Source organism: Polyergus mexicanus, unplaced genomic scaffold, assembly GCF_030449975.1.
Source record: "Polyergus mexicanus isolate NDT 795.1 unplaced genomic scaffold, iyPolMexi1.0 SCAF_8, whole genome shotgun sequence".
NCBI classification, from domain to species: domain Eukaryota; kingdom Metazoa; phylum Arthropoda; class Insecta; order Hymenoptera; family Formicidae; genus Polyergus; species Polyergus mexicanus.
The window spans coordinates 7158901-7183818 of record NW_027223328.1 but is presented as its reverse complement, the minus strand read 5'-3'; the positions used below and the strand labels follow the sequence as shown (position 1 = coordinate 7183818).

The 24918-nt window shown below is 37.2% G+C and overlaps 4 protein-coding genes across 8 annotated transcripts in view; 2 read left to right on the top strand and 2 right to left on the bottom strand.

Annotated features, from left to right (window-relative positions):
- Positions 1-13828, top strand: part of Ser (protein serrate) — a 51001-nt gene extending 37173 nt beyond the window's left edge. For 4 of the 5 annotated variants that reach the window (XM_070299883.1, XM_070299887.1, XM_070299886.1 and 1 more), the window contains 4 exons: positions 1102-1393; positions 8436-9054; positions 9709-10355; positions 10445-13828. In XM_070299883.1, coding sequence (XP_070155984.1) covers positions 1102-1393; positions 8436-9054; positions 9709-10355; positions 10445-12177 — 3291 coding nt within the window. In that variant the 3' untranslated portion in view covers positions 12178-13828. The remainder of the gene's footprint in view (positions 1-1101; positions 1394-8435; positions 9055-9708; positions 10356-10444) is intronic. The other variant, XM_070299884.1, reaches the window with a different exon arrangement.
- LOC138935311 (leucine-rich repeat-containing protein 74A) lies at positions 13471-21140 on the top strand. The gene is given in 6 exon segments (XM_070299762.1): positions 13471-13513; positions 17414-17745; positions 17939-18352; positions 18607-19114; positions 20338-20751; positions 20881-21140. Coding segments are annotated over 6 exon segments (1971 nt in total).
- Positions 21141-21325: 185 nt separating this feature from the next.
- On the bottom strand, positions 21326-22507 carry Arl2 (ADP ribosylation factor-like 2). Its single transcript, XM_070300046.1, has 2 exons — positions 22162-22507; positions 21326-21969 (listed from the first exon to the last, which is right to left on the bottom strand). Exons 1-2 carry the CDS (start codon positions 22224-22226, stop codon positions 21480-21482), a joined length of 555 nt encoding a protein of 184 aa, XP_070156147.1. The 5' UTR covers positions 22227-22507; the 3' UTR covers positions 21326-21479.
- Positions 22508-22824: 317 nt separating this feature from the next.
- Positions 22825-24806, bottom strand: Hspbap1 (HSPB1 associated protein 1). Its single transcript, XM_070300216.1, has 4 exons — positions 24465-24806; positions 23976-24295; positions 23513-23861; positions 22825-23397 (listed from the first exon to the last, which is right to left on the bottom strand). The coding sequence occupies exons 1-4, from the start codon at positions 24666-24668 to the stop codon at positions 23032-23034; spliced, it is 1239 nt and encodes a 412-aa protein (XP_070156317.1). The 5' UTR covers positions 24669-24806; the 3' UTR covers positions 22825-23031.
- Positions 24807-24918: the final 112 nt, after the last annotated feature.

The following is a 24918-nucleotide window of genomic DNA, read 5'->3' as shown; positions in this document are numbered from 1 at the left end:
AATGTTACGAATGTATCGATAATCATTACATATATGACTTGCGATCGTATTCAAATCCTACTTATATGGTACATTCGACGTTGCTTTATATGCCTCGTGAAACTCGCGTAAATATTCATAAGAATTGCATCTGTATATATATATATATATATATATATATATAAATTATATTATCGTATATATATATAATTTAAAAAACGAATAATTTATATTTAAAGAAAAAAAAACACGCACTCTGCACACTGGCGATGAAATAAAAGATGATGTGTTTCATCGCCATCGTATATATCTTGTTGCATTATCAGATTTATTACGTTGGAATCAATGCGCGGGTATACTATACTATCTCGTTTACATCGGAAGTTGTTTTCTATCGCGTAGTTTTGCGCGACGGATCCGCTTTCGTGTAACTCTCGGTTACATAAGCCAAAGTCCTGAAATTGGTAACCCTACACTACCGTATAATTTAAACCGCCCTCCTCCCCCGCCCACCCCCTCCACCAAAGGTCAGCAGACGCTGTATAAATTTGCAAAAGCAACAGGCTCTCCGAAGGTCCCATTTAGAAACCGGCGAGGAATTATTCAAGCTGGGCAAGGGTTAATTGCTGCCTTCATCAAACCACCTCCCTTCCTCTTTCAAATGAACCCTTGTCGCCCGTGACATCACCGTTCTGTATTTAATCCGACTTTGTTGCGTCACGGCAACGCTGAACCGCAAACGGGAATCCGGAGATCCGCATCTTTCGAAATGATATAATCTTAATTGCGATATATGCGCATATTTTCTTTCTTACAAAGATTTATTCAAATAATGATTCTATTAAGTAAGGAAAAGAAAATATTTTCACAATTTAAATTAATAAAGTTATATAAATAGAATTAAATATATATGTATATAAAAAATTAATTTTACACTTATAATTTCATTTACAGGCCAATTTTTTTTTTTTTATCTATTGTGAGTTAATTAATATGTAGAATTTTTATGTTTAAAAGTTACGTTTTTAATTATAGTATCGAGAGAATTTTCAATAACGTTTTTAATACGTTATCGTTGTCGTTGTAACTTTTGTAAAATGGTTTGAAAATATTCCGTTACAGAGGCAATTCACGTTGATTCTGCAAGCGAGGGACGAAAAGAGCGCCGGCGTAATTGAGGAGGCGAGTTACAGCGGCATCGTCCTGCCAGGATCCACGTGGCACACTCTCAATCATCAAGGGAAGAACGCTCACTTGGCGTATCGGGTGCGAGTCCAATGCGACGATCATTATTACAATGCGACCTGCACCAAGTTCTGCCGACCTAGAAACGACATTTTCGGCCATTACACCTGCGACGAGAACGGGGACAAAGTGTGTATACAGGGATGGAAAGGCGTCGATTGCGAGACAGGTGAGTCCGAGTTTGACCGACGATTATTTTGATCATTGTTGCAGCCACATCGTTCTTCGCATCAAAGTATACTAAACATTTTTAGATCCTTTAGGTTGATTGCTAAGATCAACAACAATGTTTTTTTTCCTTTTTACTATAATTTTTATCTTAATATCTCCAAGATAAATAAGGTGCGGAAACATGGAGGATAGAAATAAATATTTTTTAGGGGAGGAAGCGTATGCCTGTGTATTTTGCGAAATAGGCGAAGATTGTATAAGTCATTATTGTAAAGATTGTGATATAACTAAAAGTTGGTTTATAGAAATAGGTAAGGATGAGAATGAAGTAGAGGAAAAATTGTGGAACGATGTGTTAGATGATGCGAAAGGAAGGTTATTAAGGAAAATTTGGAAGGAGAAGAAGAAGGTTATAAGAAAAAATAGGAATATAAGGTAGTTATAAGGATATGCATGAGAGAATGAGAAAGGTATGCGAGTTATAAGTATTGTGTAAACCAAGTCCACTTCTTGGCGTTAAGCTGAAGTTAAATAAAGATTATTATTATTATATCTCCAAGATAAATTCGTAAATGATTTTTTATCATCTTCGCGACGAACGGTAATTCCTCCTTTTTAAATAATGTAGGAATTCGTTGCAAGAAAGAAAGGCAAAGAAGTCCTATAACATATTTCAGTATTAGCACTTTAGATGTGCATCGACTTTAGAATGAATTATTGCTGATTAATCCGGTGTTTATCGCATTACCACACGTGTAACTAGGTATTACCGTGCAAAGTTATTAATTACATTAGACATCGTATAATGTGCACGCAAAAAAATATCTGCATAAATACGCCTTCTTCGATTCTCTTCTGTATCTTTTCACGGATAATGATATGCAGATAAATTACGTTCGTCAAGATATTATTACGTAAACTTTTTGTTTAATATCTAATTTTAAATTCACTGCATCGTAACTTTACAAATGATAGAGCGTCAAGAGCGTTTGTTGACGACGAGAAGAGGACGTACGTTTTGAAAAATGAAAAAAAAAAAAAAATTGAAGCATTCCATGTAGGAATTTCCATATTTAGGAAAACTTGTTCGGGATAGATACGAAACCCATCGTACGAAATACGCATTACATTCGCAAGTAACAAACCGCATTCTCTTCATTGATCTGTCATTGTTATCTCGTACTATTCTTTACGGGAAAGAACTTGGAAGATATCGATGTAAATCGATTTTTTGCCTTGTCCCGTACGTGGTCGGAGAAATAAATTTATCATTTATTGAAGCTTGAAATCTTATGACAGGGCCTAAGCGTGTACAATTTTCTTCATGGACGTCGTCTATTTCGATTTCTCACGGAGACGTATACCTCTTAACGAGGCTTACAATTTGATTATTGGTCATTAATAAATCATTATCGTTTGCTGTCAAATAATTTCCGAAGGACGAAAAGATTCGATCTTCGCCAAAGAGATCTTTCTTATCTGCTTTTGGGAAATCTATCAATGCAAATGAATCAATCCGGATAAGCAAAGTTAATACGAATAAATTGAATATATTTTGTCATCTTGATTTCATATTGTTAGCGCTAGTTTTTATTTAAAGCAGACGAGATCTGCATACGAATAAGGCGAATGATACTTTGCGACAGAACAGAAGGATAATCGAATTTGTTCCCCACGTTCGTGTGATTTCCGTCTCGTATCTTCACCGTCGAATTGATATTCGATTCCCGAAAGATCGAATGATTCCGTCACGTCCGCGATTTAAGGCGCGAGAAAGCCGCGGCGGATCGAGAGGAGACGAACGGCTCTGTGGACCGTACGCGGTCCCGCATGGATCGTAAAACACGCGAATTATGTCGGTGCGTGCCTCAATGGGCGGACGTTATACGCATGTCGTACGATCGTCACAAAGGTAGCGACACATCACGCCAGGTCCCGTCGCACAATGCTGCGCCGACTAATATAACAGCTCTTTCTTCGCCGCTTAATCGTTACTTCCGCCTCGCCATGACCGCTCCGTGGTTACTGTCATCCCTTCCTCTTTACGATAGGACACAGACGCACGCATAAGGTCGATCTCAAACAGACCGACGACTTGCCGAGTAGTCCCGATTTGCAGGGTTGGGAAGTAACGCGTTACTTGTAACGTCGTTACCGTTACCGTTACTTCTTTTCGGTAACGATCGTTACTTTTTTCTCTTTGTAACGGTAACGTCGTTACATTTTTACAGTAACGGTAACGAATCGGCCGTTATTTTTATCGTTATTTTTTGGTTCTTTATTATCTTATATCTATTCAATAGATGTATTTTTTGAAAAATATTTTGTACTTTTATCATAAGCTGCATTCCGATAGTCACTGCCAGTACTGAAAATCTATAGTAACGTAAATTATAGATTTTACAATACCGATAGTGAATATTGGAATCACACTCTTAATAATATCAATATTTCTCTTATCAATATTTAAAAACAATGTTCGATAAAAATTTCCGACAAATTTGAAATTTGTAAATTACAATTTAAATTCCAGTAAAAATAAATGTATTGAAAAGTAAAGATATTAACATAAAAAATTAGAATCATTAAATAAGTTTAATATAAAAAACGCTTGCTATATATAGAGACTAATTTAGAATTTTTAATTGTAACATAGATTATTATATTTAATATTGATTATTAAATAATTTTATAAGCTAACAGCTTATTTTAGCATTACAAAAAACAAAAACGTAACGAAAAAGTAACGAATCGTTACTTTCCAAGTAACGGTAACGGTAACGCGTTACTTTTTAAAATCAGTAACGAGTAACGGTAACAAGTTACTTTTTATAAAAAACAAACTCTATAAAAGTAACGGTAACGCGTTACTTTTGTAGAGTTTATGCCTTTTTTTCTTTATCGATTCTTGAATCAGATGATTCGCCTTTAGAACTATTTCAGGTTTCGACAACGAGATCTATCCAACTTGATATAGTTTAACATCTTTCTAAATAAAAGTATGAAAATCTTCTAAATTTTGAATTTATATTTTAATATTGGAATATTATGTGTACCAAGAAGGAATATAAACTCATATTTCTCTCAAGGAGCCGTATTATTACTTTATTATTAAATTTTGAGATTATAGAACTGCGGAAAAAGAAGTTGAAGTCTTGTTGCTCTCAAATAATAATTTGCTTAAACAATCGTTTCGCAAGTCGTCACGCTTGTGATATTATGCCAAAGGAATTCAAATAACATACACGCGATTACTTTGCCGACGCTGCTCGTTTTCCTTGGCACTGTGAACTTTAAGATTTCACTGTTCGATAACCAACATAGCGATCGCCTCGAGCCGCTGATTGATAATTATTATTATTATTTTTTTTTTTATAGATACAAGCGGCGACTGGTTACATTGTGATCAGTATTCGTTTCCACAGCTTCAACTTCTGATCTCGCTTGAAGATATTGAATCTTCTTGACATGGGGCGCGAAAAAAATTTCTCTCGTTTAACGATGCGGGAAGATCGACTTGTCGAGTTTTGAGCACGTTCTACTTAGACGGATGGAAAAATCCGCAAATCCCAATTAGAGACTATCGGCAGAGATCGCGTGTGTTCGTGCAAGGCGATGAATCGCGCGCGCGAGTATCGGTTAAAGAAGAGAAAGAGAGAGAGAACTGGCTCCGACATTTTTGTCGCGCTGTGAAAGGTCAATAGGAGAATTTCACTCGTGCATCCTCTTCACACGATGCACCAACGTGGTCGCGCGCGAGAGAGGTAAAATCTCTACGGGCTCTAAAGCGCGTACGTGCATAATGCTTCTTTAACATCTGGCAAAAGGGATCTTGAAAGTTCAACGAACGCTCGGCATATGAAATATTGTATATAAGCTTCTGTATGCACGGAATTTTAAAAAAGTTTAATACATCGATTATGTATAACGACAATTGATATGGCAGAAAATATTGGATGATTGCATAAGTTCGTGCCCGATTTTCATAGATGGCATTAAGTTACTGCATGGCGGAGTTCTATTGTTTTCGTGTGGTAATTGTTGCTTACACCGAATAGATGACGTTGTCTTATGTCAATTTAGCGTCAGATATTGTTCAGATAAGTCCATTTGTGCATAAGAGAAATCATTAAAAATGGAGAACGAAAAGGTGCATTTGCGGCATGTAATGCTATATGAATTTCGGAAAGGCGTGAGTGTCGGGATTGCACAAAAAAATATTCAAAGCGTTTATTTGGACCGCGCTCCTGCTCTCCGAACAGTCAAAAAGTGGTTTGGCAGATTTCGAAATGGTGATTTCAACATGGAGGATCAACCCCGCTCTGGACGGCCTTCTGGCATTGATGATGACATTGTGCATGCCTTAGTGGAAAGAAACCCAAGGATTACAACTGAGGATATTGCTGAGAGGCTGAACATCGATAATTCAACCGCTTTTCGTCATTTAAAAAAGCTTGGATACATTTCCAAGCTTGATACGTGGGTGCCGCATCTCCTGACTGAAAGGAATAAGCTGCAGGAAAACTGCAGGAGTTGCAATGGGAAATTCTGCAGCACCCGCCATATTCTCCAGATATTGCGCCTTCAGATTTTTATCTGTTCCGGTCTTTGCAGAATAGTTTAAATGGCAAGAATCTTAATTCCGAGGAAGCTGTCGAAAACCACCTTACAAACTTTTTTCAAGAAAAACCAAGTTCTTTCTTCAAAAATGGAATCGACAAGCTTATAGATCGTTGGAAAACCATTGTAGAAAAGAATGGAGACTATATAATTGATTAATAAAAGTGTTATCTCTAAAATATAATCTATTGAAGTTTATATTTAAATCGGGCACGAACTTATGCAATCACCCAATATTTAGACCGAGCTGGATCAATAATGTCCTAGAATTATTCTGCTTTTTAGAAGATCGAAGAAAAATCGAAAACTTGCGATAGATGATGATTTTTGATCAAATTCTGTTAGAGAAGCAGAAAAAAATTAATTCCGCTGTATACTGATACTTCAGATTTTAGCATTTTTACGATCGCTATTTAAACAACCATCAATGACATAAATACTTACGCACTAATGGCAATTACGATCTATGACCTTTCCTTTCTCTCTTTGAGTTGCAACTATTTATAAGAAGAAATTGACTCTAGTGAGTGTTCTGCATAAAATTAATAACGTGCTTGTCTACATTATTCCTCGTCGCAAGATGAGTTTTACGCGCGATAAAAAATATAATTACATTTCGAGAGAGACAGAGAGAGAGAGAGAGAGTCGGCGTCACGATCGGGCTTAAAATGCGAATTGTCGACACAGACAAATTAAGGTTTTTCGCACCACACATGCTAGACAGAGGCGGAAGAGGGACGTAAATTTTCCGGGAAAACACTTCCGCGTGTAACTCGCGCGCGAATGAGGCAACTCCGTCATAATCACGTGCACGGAGTGAAGACTCTGGGAATCGCGCGCGAAAAATCGCAAACCACCCATCCGGCAATCCGCCTCTCTTCGCACAGCTGTTCCGCGCGATAAAAAGTCGCGCGACGCGAAGAAAAAGATCGACGCATCGCGAACCGCGCAAGTTAATTTACCTAACTGCCGGCGTATTAATCAAAGGCCATAGGCCGTAGGCATATGAGTAGCAGCAGCGTGATCGTTCGAGACTCGAGGGAAATTTATAGTTTCTAAAATACGAAAGAGAGAGAGAGAGAGAGAGAGTCTCTGGAGATTGTAAAAATACTCGCTTGATTAGCTCGACGTAGAACGATGAAGGACGATGACGTATCCGCGTATCTAAGCGTCGTATATCGCGGGGACCGCGAATGCATCGTTACAAAGAAAAGGCTGTCACGAGCGAATGCGACGTCATTTAGGTGGCCCCGAAGTAGTCGCCGATGCAATCGTATAAATATCCGTAAATGTCCGTTGTCGCGGCGCGGAAACGAGGTAGAGAGAGAGAGAGAGAGAGAGAGAGAGGGAGAGCGCGGGACTATTAATCATTAAGGATGCCGCGGGCGGTATATACGCATATACGTATGTACGTGTAAGACGCGAATGAACCGCCGTGTGATTATACACGTATATGCGTATGTACAATAATGGCGTATACGTAACGGTAAAGGTATTGGTACACGTACGAGAGACCGACTGAAACCCCGAAAGGAGGATCTACGTACACGCGAGCGCGCGGCATGAGTTTTCGTTTCACGGTTGGAGGGATAATCCTTCTCTCTGTCACTTCTCATCTGTCTTTCTGTCCCACCGGCTAATTGAGTTGCTCGGTGCCGGCGAGATCTCCGTCACGTTCGTCCTTTCCTGCCGTTCTTTTTTTCTTTTTTAATCTAGGGAAAGGGGATGGAAGGGAAACCGACGTCGTCATCGTCGTCGTGGTCTTCGTATCGTGCTCGTTTACAAAGGTTACGGTGTACCTTCGGTCGCGCCGAAATTAGATTTTGTCATCCAACCACCTGTTGCTTCGGCTCTTTTAGTGCGCTATACGTCGTATCGAGACGCGCGCGTCCCGTAAGCCCTTACAAATCCGCGGAAAGTATCACGTGTGCGTTCTTCCGCCTTCGTCCCAACGCGCACGCCCGTTTCGTTCATTATACGTCTCCGCTAATTACGTTTGTCCGACTCAATGACTATTACGTGTCGCATGCTGCGCAAAAATAAGACGAATAAGAAACGCTTAATCCGTGTCCACGTCATCATAGATATGCTTTGAGACATCCCGAAAGGATTCTTTCTGAATCGCTCTCTCAATAACGATGTGGAAGCATAATTTGACCAAGCGTCAAATCCCTCTACAATATACAGCAATATAAAGTAACATTAATTTTTGACATACAGTTATACCATAAGTTTCTCTTACCTATGACAGATGAAAGATAAATTAATATAATAAAAAATTGCGCTAGGTTATATATTATTATATAATTTAATTGGCATTAGCAAATCATGAATCAGAAATTATAGCTATTTATCAAAACTACAAGTACTCCGGATTGAATTCGCTACGATATGTATAATTTATACGAAAATATTTCTAGCCGTCTGCAAAGAGGGCTGCCATCCTGTGCACGGTCACTGCAACGTCAGCGGCGAGTGCCAATGTCGGCACGGTTGGCGCGGCGAGCTGTGCGACCAGTGCATGCCGTATCCCGGTTGCAAGCACGGCTACTGCAACGGCTCGAGTTGGCAATGCATCTGCGACACCAACTGGGGCGGTATACTGTGCGACCAGGACCTCAACTACTGCGGCACCCACGAGCCGTGCCAGAACGGCGGCACGTGCGAGAACACCGCGCCCGATCAGTATCGTTGCACGTGCCCGGACGGCTTCTCCGGGCCCACTTGCGAGAAGGTCGACAATCCGTGCGCGTCCAGCCCCTGCCTGAACGGCGCGACCTGCCACGAGCTCGGCGAGACCGCGCACTGCGAATGCGCCCCGGGTTTCACCGGGCTTTATTGCACGACCGACATCGACGAGTGCGCCTCGCAGCCGTGCCAGAACGGCGGCACCTGCGTGGACGGAAGGAACAATTTCGCGTGTAACTGCCCATCCGCCTGGCAGGGCGTCCTCTGTCAGTTCGATGTGGACGAGTGCGCGCTCAAGGAATCGCCTTGCAAGAACTCGCTCACCTGCGTCAATCTGGCCGGTGACTACAGGTGAGCTTGTTATTAATATCCGGGAGTTTATGCGAGATTTTTAACTATCTTCTATTGGTAGACGTCAAAATTATATATCTTATGTATATTAAATTAATAGAAAAGAAAATATGTTTATCAGAGTATCGAATAATTAATTAATAATATTTAATAATTTTTTAGAAAAAAACATTGGAATTTTATATTACTATTTCTTAGTTCTTACCTGATAATTCAAGATTGCTTATATCATTAACAGATACAAGTACTATGTTTTAACAGCGTCGTTTGAGAACATACTGTTATCATAAACTAGAAGAGTTCCGGTCTTTCCATTTTTTGAATTATAGTGTGTTACGTATAAATGATAGGTTTCCCACGGACGATATAGTTATTGGAAATTAAGTCGTTATAGAGCATTTTTCTCCGTTCCCTGTACTATGGTAAGTCGTGAACAATAATAATAATAATAATAAAGGCATTTTTATTGTTCGACTTACGACAGCCCCGTAATTACTCGCTTTACTACCCTCGTAAAATAACGTTGGACGCGGGAAAAAAGAAATCCTATCGCAATCGATCGCGATTGAACGCGATGTATAAGATCCGTTTAACCCGCTACGAAATAGCGGATAGTAATTAAACAAGTTTCATAATAATTTCATTTGTCGATAGGTGCCGATGCCGGAGTGGCTTTACTGGCAAGAATTGCACGAAAAATATCAATGACTGCATTGGCCAGTGCCAGCACGGTGCGCTCTGCATTGATCTGGTGGACGACTATCACTGCAGCTGCACCGCTGGCTACTCCGGCAAGGACTGCGACGTCGACATCGACGAATGCGCGTCCAAGCCATGCCAGAATGGCGGCGAGTGCCGGGATCTGGTGAACGCTTACGAGTGCGTGTGTCCTGTGGGCTTCACCGGCTACCAGTGCGAGATCGATCGCGATCACTGCAGCCCGAATCCTTGCCGCAACTCGGCACCGTGCTTCAACACGCAGACCGATTATTATTGTCACTGTCCGGTACAATGGCAGGGCAAGAACTGTTCGGATCTGGCCTCGAATAATTCGCAGCAATTCGGCGTGACGGACGACGATCAGTACGGCTGCGGCAGCGAGGGCACCCCGTGTGGCGGTAAAGGCCGATGCAGCGGCGGTAGATGCATCTGCGATCCCGGTTACACTGGCATGCACTGCCACGAGAACATCAATGACTGCCGCGGCAATCCCTGCTTGAATGGCGGCACATGCGTCGATCTGCTTAATTCCTTCCAGTGTATCTGTCGGGAAGGTTGGAGCGGGGACCTTTGCGATCAAAGTAAGTAATAAAAGATATACGAGAGAGAAATACAATAGATAGAATAAAAAAATATTGATAGGATCCGATAAATTTGAATGATCTCACAGGAATTTACACTCTTCCAGATGTGGACGAATGCGTGACACAACCCTGTCGCAATAACGGTACCTGTGTGGACGGCGTGGCGGATTTCACATGCATCTGCCGGGGCGGTTGGAAGGGCAAAACGTGCGCGCTGCGCGGTGGTCACTGCGAACCGGGCACTTGCCGGAACGGTGGTACTTGCCAGGATCGCGGCGACGGCTTCACGTGCCACTGCTCGCACGGTTGGGAGGGCGCGGCTTGCCATATCGCATCGCCGTCGGCGTGTACGAGCGATCCCTGCGCGAACGGCGCTACCTGCGTGAATACGGTCGACGGCAATTATCGCTGCGTCTGTCGCGAGGGTTTCGAGGGGCCAAACTGTCGGCGCAACGTGGATGATTGTCAGCCGGTGCCCTGTCTAAATGGCGGTAAATGCGTGGACGGTGTCAATTGGTTCAGATGTGAATGCGCGCCCGGTTTCACCGGCCCGGATTGCCGTATCAATGTCAATGAATGCGCAAGCGATCCGTGCACCGGCGGGGCAACTTGCGTGGATGGTATCGCGAGCTACTCGTGCATCTGTCCGCCCGGTAGAACCGGCACACGATGCGAAATCCGTACGGCTGGTGGACCCGGCTGCATGGCCGCCACATGGGAGGACGATTGCAACGTATGCGAATGTCGGAACGGCAAGAATCAGTGCAGCAACGTCTGGTGCGGACCGGGTAATTGCCTGAACGGTACCTCTTGTCTGGCCCATGAAGTCTGCGTTCCTAGTCCGGGCGAGAGCTGCCTAGCGCCGACATGTCCGGCGTGGGGCGAATGCCGTCCGGTTGAAACCGGGAGACGAGTTGGTCCGCCGGCACTACCGGCTCCACCATCCTGCTGGCCCGGACAGTCCATGCTCGGGCCAACTTGCTCGCGACTCACGATACTGCTACGAAGAGATACCCTGGCGCCCGGAACATCGGTGGAACTGCTGTGCCGTCGTTTGAGAAAGCTTCTGACCGATCCACGAAGACCTCAGTTGGTGGTACTGCTATGCGATCTAAAACCCGGCGATAACGATACGGTGGAAGTGACACTCTTCTCCGAGGCGGCGGCCGATGCAGCACGGGATCTCGGCGAGGCGCTGAGTCGCCCATTGGCGAGACCTCTCGTTTTAGCTTCGGTGCTAGAAGTCAAAGTGGAGACGGCGCTACTCAGCGAGCCTAGTTCGGCTGGTGCAGCCAACACCGGCGGCTACGTGGCCGTTCTAGGCGGCGCTCTAACGACCGTGCTGCTGTTAGCGCTGTTTGGCGGTCTCTGGTATCTCAGAACCATAAGACATAGATCGAACTTGACGGCCACTACCAGCAGCGAGACCTCGCTACATCGCCATCGTAGCGATCTGGACGAGAAGTCTAACAATCTTCAGAACGAGGAGAATCTAAGAAGATATGCCAATCCGCTCAAGGATCAGGATCCCGAGCCCAGAGTATCTGTCGTGAGACCTCTATCGGGCGCCTCGCTTGGCACCTTGACCGGCGCCGAGGAAAGTCTCGAGATGGTATCCGAGGAAAGTAGACACCGCTTGCCACCGCTCTATAAACCACCTAGCGCGGAAGCCAAGAACAATACGGCCAGTTTTAGCTACGAAGAGGGACCGCATAAGCCTTACAGCAAGCCCAGATTACAGGAACCACCATATCCTCATCAGCAGCCGGGTACCAGCCAGACATCGGGCCCGCATCAAATCCTGACGGTACACGTGTGATTAAATATCGTGGAAATAAACAATTGAAGAACAAGTGTCGGTGAGTTTCTTTTTCTCGAAACAGCATCGATAAACGCGAAGAAAGGTTCTCGGAGAGAATCGTCGCTAGCGAAGATAGATCTTAGAATGATGCCTAAAGACTATATAAGAGTTTGGACAATTTGATTTTTTTGTGATAATGGGAAATGCGACTCTTTCGACTTCGGAATAACTTGAGACAACTCTGAGGTTTTTCTTTGTTAAAGTTGAGCCAACGTTTAGAATATATTAGAGACAAATGTAGGGAAAAGAGAAAGAAGCTGTGTAATTCTTATTGGATTTTATTATAAAATGTACATTAAAGACATAATCCATAAATTATTACTGGTATTTTTTTACAGTCAATTCATTTATAAAGCATCATTAAAACATTGATATGCTTAATATGTTTATTTTTAGATAATTTTTTAAATATATTACAAAAGAATTGCGCAATCCTTAAATGATATACTTAGATTGAAAATTTGGAAAATGTTTGGAAGTTATTTCTCTCTTTTTCCTCGTTTGCTCCTCTCACGCTTCTGCGTGGCGATAATAAACAATCGACAATTATAAATAATTTTAATGCTAAACATCAATTATTATTGTTGTACATATGTACATAACTCGTACTTATTAATTTCGCTAAGTCTGTATCTCTCCTTTCCTTTTTTCGTTGGCATTGCCATCTTTATACGCGCCTTGATTTTATACTTCTTATATGCTCGACTTTGTATTCTTTTGATATTGTATACCGCCTTCCATCGTATTTTTTATTTCAATCATTTAAGAAAAATACACTCGGGTGACATTATCGCACTTTGCACGAGATATATGTTTATCATGCATAATCGTCAAAGTAAACCTACGCTCTGTTCAGGAGAAACGCATAAATGATTAAATAATGTGTAAATAAGTTTAGCGGCAGAATTTCTTTAGATACAATATATTCAGAAGTATTTAAATTGATGTTGCGCAGACATTACTCGAGATCGTTGTATGCGAAAGTTTGCTTTGTATGATGTAACGTGGGCCCTTCAAACGTTCCTTCAGACGATATTATTGTGATACTCATAGAAGAAACAATGTCAATGTGTAGGATTACTATGGTACTCCGCGTGTTCGTCTATTTTAACAGAGATACTGCCACTACGCGAAAAGGATGTGCTATACAATGTACACTAAATCGCGGACACATTATGTTGTAAAGATCATATTAATGGTGTGAATAATGCGATTTTTTTTAGAGAGAAAGAGTATTCGAACGCAGTGAAGATGAATGTGTATATAGTGACGCTATATTGCATCGTAGAACGATGTAAGTAAATAAATCTAAGTATATATGTTCAGATTGTTCTCATCTCCCCAGTCATCGTCGACCCCATCTTTAGATGTGCAATTTGTTTTCTTTCTTTTTTTATACCATAACATTACGCCCCCCCCCCCCCTTGCCCCTGTCCCCAGTGAAGCGTCTGCAATAAATTAGTTTAAATTGAGAAGCATAGTTCTCGTTCTAGACATACGTAGATTTATAGCAGGAAGGAACAAAGTTTTATCATAGATATTTTATTTTATGGAGAAAACTATATTATTGTATGAATACATAAATGCGAAAGACAGCGAATATATATATATATATATATATAAATATAAATATATATTATATATATTATTTTATATTATATTATTTTTATTTTATATTGACTCATATTAATAATTTCCAGAGATCGTAAGCAATAGTTGATTACTTTTATATGACAATTCTCATATTCGCTTCAAAACGAAGCAACGACGGTAAAAAAAAAAAACCATATCTATCAAACTAATGCTTCTGATCTAATCGACGATAGATAGTTAAAGAACATCCACGCGTTGTGATTATTCGTGTCTGACATCGAGAAATGTGCAAACGAATGCATGTACATAAACACCTTTTTATTATCCCTTCTTTCCCCTCCATTCTTCTTCTCTTTCGCATAGATTTACACGGCGATGTGAAAGATTTCAATAAAAAGTACAATCCTTCGACATGGTGTTTAGTACAATTTATTTATATATCTTTGCATAATGTGTCGATGACACAAATTTGCGTAATCCTACTGTATTCCGTCACATTTAAATCGTGGAAAAAAGTGCGCTGTTCTATCGCGATCTTTTTTCCGGAAGAAAGAACTAAAAATTGACGAAAAGGCCATGCACGTGTACATGCATCTGCAACCAAAAATTAAAAAACTAAGGAGTATTAATTGCTCTAATGAACAATTAATATACACGTGTATACTTGTCGATTCATATCTACAAATTGATTATTATGTTTAAATGCTTTCTTTTTTAGTAAATTCCACAATTATTTCAAACCGCTTATTTTCTTATTATTTTTCAGATGAAAAAACAGTTATAACGAGGAAGTTATAGTAAGGATCGTTGCTGGCCAATTACGCAAGAAATGATAAAGATATGTTCGTTTCTCTTTCTCTTTGGTGATAGAGATACGGGCTCGGCGCGATGGATCTTATCAACGGCGCCGATTTCAATGGCCCGTCGCGATTGTTTCATTAGGGATAATACCGATGCTATTACCATCGAAAGCGCGGCTGAGATTAACAAAGCAAACTTGACCATATCTTGCCGTCGATGCGATGATGAGAGACGGGACGGATTCCCCTCGTGTACGAGCGCGTACCGCTCGCCGCTTGTGAACGAACGATCTGCCGAAATTACAATACAATGGTCCAGAAGAGCCACTTAACGAATACCCGGTGAATGAATCACGCAACCCGCGACGAACGATTGCAGCCCGTGTGAAACGTGATAGTATAGCCGCCGATTGACATCCTCGTGAGAAGAAGATGAGCTTTCTCCTTATCGACAATTCATTCTTGCGACAAAATGAGATGAGAGCTATCGTAGCTCTTTCATCATTATATACAATATATCCAGGGTTGGGAAGTAACGCGTTACTTGTAACGCCGTTACCGTTACAGTTACTTCTTTTCGGTAACTGTAACGGTAATGGCGTTACAAATTTTATTTGTAACGGAAAAAGTAACTTCGTTACATTTTTCGGTAACGAGTAACGAATTTAACACTTTTATCGTTACTTTTATCGTTACTTTTTTCAAATTTTTTGATTTATTTAAGATATTATTCTTGCTATTGTGCGTGATAAAATTTTTATCTTAACCGTAAAGCCGTAAGCAAATCGACCAATTAGCATTCTTATTATGTTGTAATCTCATTTACTACCAGTTCTAAGTACCTTGCAACGAAAATTAGAAAATCTCAATAAATCTGACCTTATAGATTGCCATTCATTAGTTGAAGCTATTCAGCAAGGTTTAAATAAAAGGTAACTTATTAATTTGATTAATACATATGTTATTTAATTTTAAATAAGGATTTAATTGAAAAATATTATTTTATTTTAAACTATTGATTCAAAAGTATTAATTTCAATAAAATAAACAATGTCGCTTATTTTACTATATTTGATTTTAGATTTCTTACAATATTTGAAACAAAAGAATTAATAATAGCAGCATGTTTACATCCAAAATTTAAGTTAAACTGGTTAACCGGAGAAAAAAGAAAACGTGCTGAAAATTACTTGGAGGATTTATTGGGAATCCGATCAACTGAAAATTCTTCAAAAGCTGGAAAATCTGACGATCACGATGATTTTTTCATTTTTGAGCAAAAAACGGTGCAAAATGAATCTGAACAAGAAGAATTGCAACGGTTTTTAAAATCAAATAATTGTAATATAGAAATGTTAAACGACTATCCAAAACTTAAAAACTTTTTATTAAATATAATACAGCTCTACCAAGCAGTGCATCTGTAGAAAGAATGTTTAGCATCGGTGGCTCTGTATTAACACCATAAAGAGGGCATTTAAATGATGATACTATGGAGCAACAAATTTTATTAAAAATTAATAAAGAATTTCGATAAAATTTAATCATTTATTTTGTAATAAACCTTGAATGAAATCTTACTTACAATTTTTTAAAAGTTTTTCTTATGCAAAATAATTTATTAGTTTGTATTGTAAAAAAGTAACGGAAATTGTAACGACTCGTTACTTTTTAGTAACTGTAACGGTAACGAGTTACTTTTTAAAATTGGTAACGAGTAACGGTAACGAGTTACTTTTTAGAAAAAATAACGGTAACGGTAACGAGTTACTTTTATAAAGTAACTTTCCCAACCCTGAATATATCATAAAAGACGCGAGTGGCCGAAAATCGTTTATTGAATATCACGGAACCTCCAAACTCTTCCGAGTTGGTTTCACCAACGATTGATTAGCAATTCTAACTGTAATTATAGCTTGTGAAGAATCATTATCGAAATTTTAAAATCATTATCGAATTTTTTATTAAATGCTAAATACTAAGCATTTTTTACTTATATAATTAAACCTTTCGTTATCAAGGATATAATACAATATATGTTACAATTTCTCGAAGATTCTTGATATAGATAAAATTATTTATCTCAGCAAAGAATAAATTTATAATATATATACGTAAAAGAATTTTTTCCCAAGACTCGATCATGCAGAGACATATTGTATTGAAAATGAAATCTGCACAATTCTTCGATAATCATTCGACCGACACGACATCCCGATTCTTTGCATGATTTCGATATTTTATCTCTCGTAATTTAAAATATGTTATTGAAGAAAAACTTTTGTTTAATAATACATTGTTTTCAAGAGATCGGATAAACGTGAACAATCTTCTTTTTATGCAATTATTACGAAATCGAGAATTGAAATTTTACGTGTATTATAAATTCGAGAAAGTTGGAAAATACATTATACTGATTATATAAAACATAATTTTTAATATGCTTGTTTATAATCTTTGTCTGTTACGTAAATTTGCAACTAATTTCACATAACGAATTGCTATCAATTTACAAAAGAACGTTATGTCTTAATACAATAATATTTATAAGGTTTTGTTAAGTTATATCACTAATTTCAAGTGAAAATAATAAATATTCGCAAATATGGATCTCACACAAGTATTTAAATAATATAATTTAATTTCTACGATATTCTAATATGCATATTTTCTCTTCTTCTATAGTTGAAAGAATAAGCACATTAGAACCTGAAATTACGAAAATATTTTCTCATATTTTATTATCCAAAATAAAATTCTTTATAATGTCAAAACTTTTTAATTAGTGGCACAATTATAAGATATAATTACGAATAACCTTATATTAATACATAAATGCATTATTCAGACATTAGAAGACATCGATGATGCTGACGAAGTTTTGCAATATGAAGAGATGGATACGGATACTGAATACGAAAATGAATATGAATACGATGACTTTGAAGAGGAAGAGAAAGACATTGTCATAGAAGAAGAGGAGAAAGACATCGAAATAAAATCAAAAGTTATCGACGAAACCGATACGATGACGGATTATACAATAGAATATGAAGCGAGAAAGACGAAGAAATTAGTGGCCGAGGCTGAAGAAAAGAGGAAACACTTGCGGCATCTGATCGGTGTAACTTGAGTTTGGTAACTGTAGCTTAATAGAAAACTTCCGTAACACGAATGTTCCGATGTTTCGGTTTCCGTAAATTACGATTGTATTAAAAGTGCTTCAAGAATTAAGAGAGCTATAGCAATGCAAATAACTAGATCGATTTTCTTCTTTGTATATCTCTAATTGACTGACACGATAAATACAGGAGCACGTCAAAAAGAAAACGGATGATGATGTGTCCGAGGAAACACCGATCACACCGGAAGGTGAAATAACCGTGAGCGACCGAGTATCCACCGAGAGCTCGGTTCATCCGTGTCTGCGCGAGATAGACATCAGCGATTCCCAGTTGAAGATAGTGAATCCATACACGGTGTACCAAATACCAGATGATCCCGGATTGCTACCAGCTTTCTGGCTGTTGCACGAACCTCCGCCAATTTACAGCGCGGATGGAGTGCAGAAATTCTACGATATAGTGAAGCATTCAGGTCTGCGGCCGATCGGTTCGTTAAGAAAAATGCTCGTAAACGATCAAGTAAATCTACGACATTACGGACTCGAATCGTTCGTGATAAGAGCGATTTGCGAGGCTTTGGCAGATAATACTTACGTGCAAACAGTGGATCTCAAGGTACTGCAGAGTTACAAATAATCAAATAAGAATCGACTTTTTTAACAGAATCCGCAAAGATATTCTCTAACCGATTGAAGAGAATTATTTACAAAAACCATCTTAGACATTTAGTTCATCTAGATATTTAGAAAATAGAGAAATTTATACAACTCTTAAATTTTTTATAATATGATACAAAGACGTAAACTTACACACTAATAATCCGATCGATAGGACATTTTTTCTTTTAATTAATTATTACCTCATCGTAGGGCAACAAACTATCCCCGGACGCATGTAAACATCTGAACAATTTGCTGCTTAAGAACAACGTAATAACCAGTCTGTTGCTGTCGGGCTGCCAAATCGGCGCGAATGGTACAAGCAGATTGTGCGATGCGATATTGACGAATGCAACTCTGAAGACGCTCGATCTCAGTAGCTGCCACATCGGAAACGAGGGTTTCGAATACATCGCATCCGCATTGTCCGATAATCAAGGGTTGGAGAACGTTAATTTGTCTGACAATCGTCTAGATGAAAAGTGTTCCGAAAATATGCAGAATCTACTCTCGTATTCCCAAATTTTGATACATTTGGATTTGTCCTGGAATTCTCTACATAGCTCTAAAACTTGGAAAGCTCTTATCAATGGGCTAAGAAAAAACGAAACACTACATTCTCTAAATTTATCTTGGAACGCACTTGACGTAAATTGCGTGCCTCATCTGTGTAAATTATTATCACGTTCGCAAAGCATCGAGAAGCTGGATTTAAGCTGTAAATATATTATATATATATATATATATATATATATATATATATATATATATATATATATATATATACCAGGTATATAAATATGAAACCGGAATTTGCCCATAGATGGTCCTAGCTGTCAATGTAGTTACCGTCAAACCGCGTCATTGGCGCCATTTTCTTGTTTTGACATCTGATAAAGATTTTCAACTCACAACAATACAAGTTTCATAGAACAGCATAATTTTTAATAGCGTTGAACATGTCGAATTTTGTGCCTGGAAACTACGATTTGCGGACAGCATTGATTTTCTGTTACCATTTGAAGAAAACTGCTGCAGAATCGCATCGAATGCTTGTCGAAGCTTACGGTGAGCATGCTCTTGGTAAATCACAGTGCTTTGAGTGGTTTAGAAAATTCAAAAGTGGCGATTTTGACGTGAGAAACGAAGAACGTGGAAGAAGGGTGTGATCTATTATGAGCTGCTAAAACTTGGCGAAACCGTTAATACTGAATGCTACCGACAACAAATGATCGATTTGAATCAAGCTTTGCGTGAAAAACGACCAGAATATCAAAAAAAGCAACACAAAGTGATTTTGCTTCATGATAATGCACCATCGCACACAGCAAAACCGGTCAAGGAAACGATTGAGGCGTTTAGTTGGGAAATACTTTCGCATGCGGCTTACTCACCAGACTTGGCTCCATCCGATTACTACTTAGTTGCATCGATGGGACACGCACTTGCTAAGCAGCACTTCACTTCTTACGAAAATGTACGAAAATGGCTCGATGACTGGTTTGCCTCAAAGGAGCAACAGCTTTTTTGGCGTGGCATCCACAAATTGTCAGAGAAATGGGAAAAATGTATAGCTAGCAATGGGCAATACTTCGAATAAAATATTTTTTATCATTTTCATACAATAAACGTGTATTTTCTATACAAAAATTCCGGTTTCATATTTATATACCTGGTATATATATATATCATTATAAACAAAATATGTATACATTAATATTTTTTAATCAAAAAATAATAAAATATTTCTGTAGGGATAATCTTCATTTAAAGAACAGCTCAATACTTTTTCTGTGTGTAAAATCTCATATATATATATTCTATTATATTTTTATAAATAGTGTCACAAACGAAATATAAAAGTCTAAAATATCAATATGTAATACAATCCAGCAAATACACTCTAACAGCAAGTGTTCTTTTCCCATGTTGAATTCATAGGGAATAGATTTATCGAAAACGATGCTGTACCCATCGCGGCAGCTCTATCGAAAAATAGTACGCTTCAGAAATTACATCTGGGAAACAATCCTTTAGGAGCGCAAGGTGCTCTAGCTTTGGTGCGTGCAATCACACCACATGTATCAGCCGACAGCGTTTTACATCTTCTGGACTTGGAAAATGTTTGGGCGAATAAGGATGTTCTTCAAGAATTGGAGGAAATCGAAAAGCATAAACCATGGGTCGTCATCAAGTTAGGCGGCATTCTGAGTAATTACAAACTTGTTGGACCAAATGTTAGAAGAATACTTCTGGAAAGAGCGAATTATGAGGCGATGAAACCGAAACGAAAGAGGCAACGACATAACTTCGGTCATTTTGTGATGTCGCTGAAGGATAAAAGGATTCCGCGAGGCATGTTCGAGATAGAATTCTTTTTAGATTTTTTTAGACATAATTCTCACAAATTTGTAAAAAATAGAGAATCCTGCTTTTACTTATAAAAATATTTTTAAATAATTATAAAGAAATTTATTTTTGTAGCAAGATTTGTACAACTGGTAAAGAATTTTAAGTTGAAGCTTTCGACATCGCTCATCAATGAGATTATGAATGTATTTGAAGGACCACAAGATACTGTCGATCAAGAGCTGTTAAAATCATTTTACTTGCAAGAGTATCCAGAAACAACAGCACCATTACTAAAATTAAAGAAAAAAAAAGAAAATTTAAAATATAAAAATAGAAACACAAAAAATATAAAAAACCAAACACACGAAAAAGTAAATGCAAGAGAAATATGAAAATGGAAAGATAAGAAAAATAAATTAAAAAATCTATATTAAAAAAACAAAATATCTTTTTTACTTTCATCTCTATTGAAAAATTCTTTAAAAGGTAATAACATATATATCAAAAATTAAACAATTACCTTTAGTTATTAATCGATGATAAAAAAAATTCCTTTTAACTTCGCAGATAGCATAGCTCTAAACAAGAAAAATTTTTAAAGATTTTGTAATCTTTTAATAATTATATTACATATTAGTTTCACAACATAATATAAGTATTATTTCACGAAAACTAGTTCAGTATTATTTTTGCATTTAATGAGGTAAGAAATATTAATTTGTAAATTTAATCTAATCTATGTAAAATATTCTCGCTGCAATGTCATCCACGATCCAATTGATACCATCGACTAGATTTTCACCTGTCACAGCAGAACATTTATAGATTTGCCAATGATGAGTTTTTATATTAGGTAATTCCAAAATTTCTGCTATGTCAGATGCAGACAATACACCAGGCATATCTTGCTTATTGGCAAATATAAGGAGACTCGCCCCCTCTAATCTCTCCTCTTGCAAGAGCTTGTATAACTCCGTTTTACAATCGTCCAATCTCCTTCTATCCGCACTATCTATTACCCAAACAAGTCCATCTGTAGATTCGAAATAATTTCTCCAATATGAACGCAGTGATTTCTGTCCACCCACATCCCATACATTGAGTTTGTATCCGCGATGTTCTAATGTCTTGATATTGAAACCAAGCGTGGGTGATATAGTATCTATTGGTTCACCATTAAGTCTTTTCAACACTGTTGTCTTGCCCGCATTGTCCAAACCCCTGCAATAATAAATGTCCGCATTAGAATACAAAAAAATTTAATATATGATATATTACTAAAAGAAATAAGTTGTATTCATTAAATTCTCTAATATCTAAAGTTAAGTTGAACTGAAATTTATTTAACCTGTCAACGCGTAAGCTAACCACAAACTGAATATATAAAGTAGATACACAAATGCGAATACGTACAACATTAAAATTCGCATCTCCTTTTCCTTCTGCTTCAATTTTTTCAACACGGTTAACAGACCCATTATCAATCACTAATTATCCTACAATGTTCAGATCATTGAGAGATAAATATTTGTGAATAGACTTTCTTCAAACTTGACAGATGTTTCTGAACGTTTCTAACCTCCATACACATTTCTCAAGCAGCTTTCAACTATTATCTTTCTCTTTTTACACATATGTAAAAAAAAATTATTTATATTACAAAACTAATTTTTAAAAACTGATCCTAATGTGATGTTATTCTTTTTTATTAATTTAATCATTTGATTTCTATATCAATAAATTTTGTAATTGCGCACTTGATAACGTGCACGGTTAGTAACATGTAAGGAATTATCAAATGTTTTGTGTGTATTAGTGTATTTATGATTTATGTTTTATGTCATCGTTTAATTGCATATATAATAATCTAACAATATACGATATATATATATAGTAAGCTTATATTAGTATTATATTAGCTCATATAATATATATATATATATATACACACATTATACATTTATACTTACAATTAGATTATTATATATATATAAACGTATGGGAATTGATATATGTTTCATAAATAAAATAACATAATTAAGAAATATGTATATTTAGAGATGTATGAATTAGAGATGTAAGAATTAGAATTATATCATGGAAAAACGAGATATACACGAGGCACATCATGTTTTAAATTATTTGATGGACTGGAATAAAACTTGCAAATTTTTTGCTACAGATAAGAATATTTAAAACTATCTGTGTGTGTGTGTGTGTGTGTATATTTCTACATATGTACAAATTTATATTATTAAAAATTAATTGATTATATACATTATATCAATAATGTCTTTCTAATAATACTTGTGCTGCTTTACTAATAACATCTGGATGACATAAAGCATTAATAACAGATTCTAAACATGAGTCATAATGAGGATTAGATATATCATCTTCGGATGTGGTTTTTTCATCCGCCGAATATTTTTCTTTATTTCTTTTCAGTCTTTCTTCAATAAATTCTTTAAATTCATGTTCTTCTGCATCATGTAACATCTCAATATAATTAGGATATTGTTCAGCTAAATCTTCTGCTGTCCATATAGTAGGTTTAAATTTTTTTAAAGGTGTTTCTTGAGGTAATTCTATTTTCTTATTTTTTTCCTTTTCCTCTTCTTTTATGCATTCAGTGACAACATATTCAATCTATTAAGAAAAAGAGATAATACTATAAATTAGTTAAACAAATCCTATTTGTATTTAATCAAAAATATTCATATTTTTTAAAAGATATAATTTCTCTTATATAATATATAATTACTTTATTCTTAAACTGCTTATAGTTTTTTTTTCTCATCTTGCCTACTATTAATTTAACAAGAGCTTCCTTGACTCGTGCTCTATTGTCTGTTTTTAATTTTCCCCATACATTAACACTCACAGTAATATTATCTAAAGATTCCACATAATGCCACCAGCCATTAGGCACAAACAAAACATCCCCAGGTTCAAGGATTATTAATTTTGGTTTATCTGGGATTTTCAGTAAAAGTTCTCTCTCCTCCATACTCAAGCAATAAATATCAATTTTACTATATACAGTTGATTCCTCATAAGGAATTCTAACTGGTATCAAAGAATCACTTGGTGGATAAAGCAACCATAGCTTCCTAGAAAAACAAGCTTAATATAAAAAAAAATATATATATATATTGAAACAAACAACTGAAGAACATGATATATTTAGAAACTACAAATTAATTTAACAAACTACATTTACAAACCTGCCATGTATTTGTGCCACCAAGTTGTAACCATAGGTATCCCAATGACAATCAGTATGAGCACCTTTGCTTCCGATCCAAATAGTAGAGTACAACCCATTTTTTCCAAATTCTTTATCAAAACCAAACTTGAGCCAATTAAAAGACTCGATAATTTCTGGCTTATCACTAAATTCCATCATATGTTTGTAGTCACAATAAAGCCACTTATCATATCCTTCTTTTGTCATACCACCTGTTGCTATAAAAAACTCTTGCAGTGTCAATTTACAAAGTTTTGTAGGAGGACTTGTGCGTTGACGATGATGCTGAAGAGTATGCTGATAAAAATAGATTGAAAATAAAACCATTAGTCACATTTTCTATTAAATTCTTAATAAAATCATCAAAAGAATAAATACGAAAAATATAAATAAAATAAAATAAAATTGAACAAAAACGAACACATAATACAATATATATATATATATATATATGTATGTAACTCACCGTACACTTATTATAATCGCCAACTCGAAATGGTAATTGTTTATCTCCGAATTTTTCAATGAGATCTGAAAAACTCCAATTGAGCAATTTCCATTCATATGAACCATCGGAATTTCGCAGCATATTCCGAAACAATATAGGTTTTTGAAGTTTTGGTAAAGCACACTTCAAAATTTCCACCGACGGTAATGAATGACCATCCATATTAAATTAACAATATGATATAAATATTAGGTTTAATCAATTTTTTTACAATCTTAGACTTTTAAATTGCGTGATACTTTTTAAAATCCAATTTTAAATTAAGTATACGCATGGACTCTGTCAAATTACTCCCGTGTTTACATCCTGGTTAGGGTGCGTTCGAAAATTCTACTCGTAGAGTAAAATAGCGACAAAGAAATCTTTGCTCCTGATTGGTCAATTAAATATTCTATTCCATGAGAAGAATTTT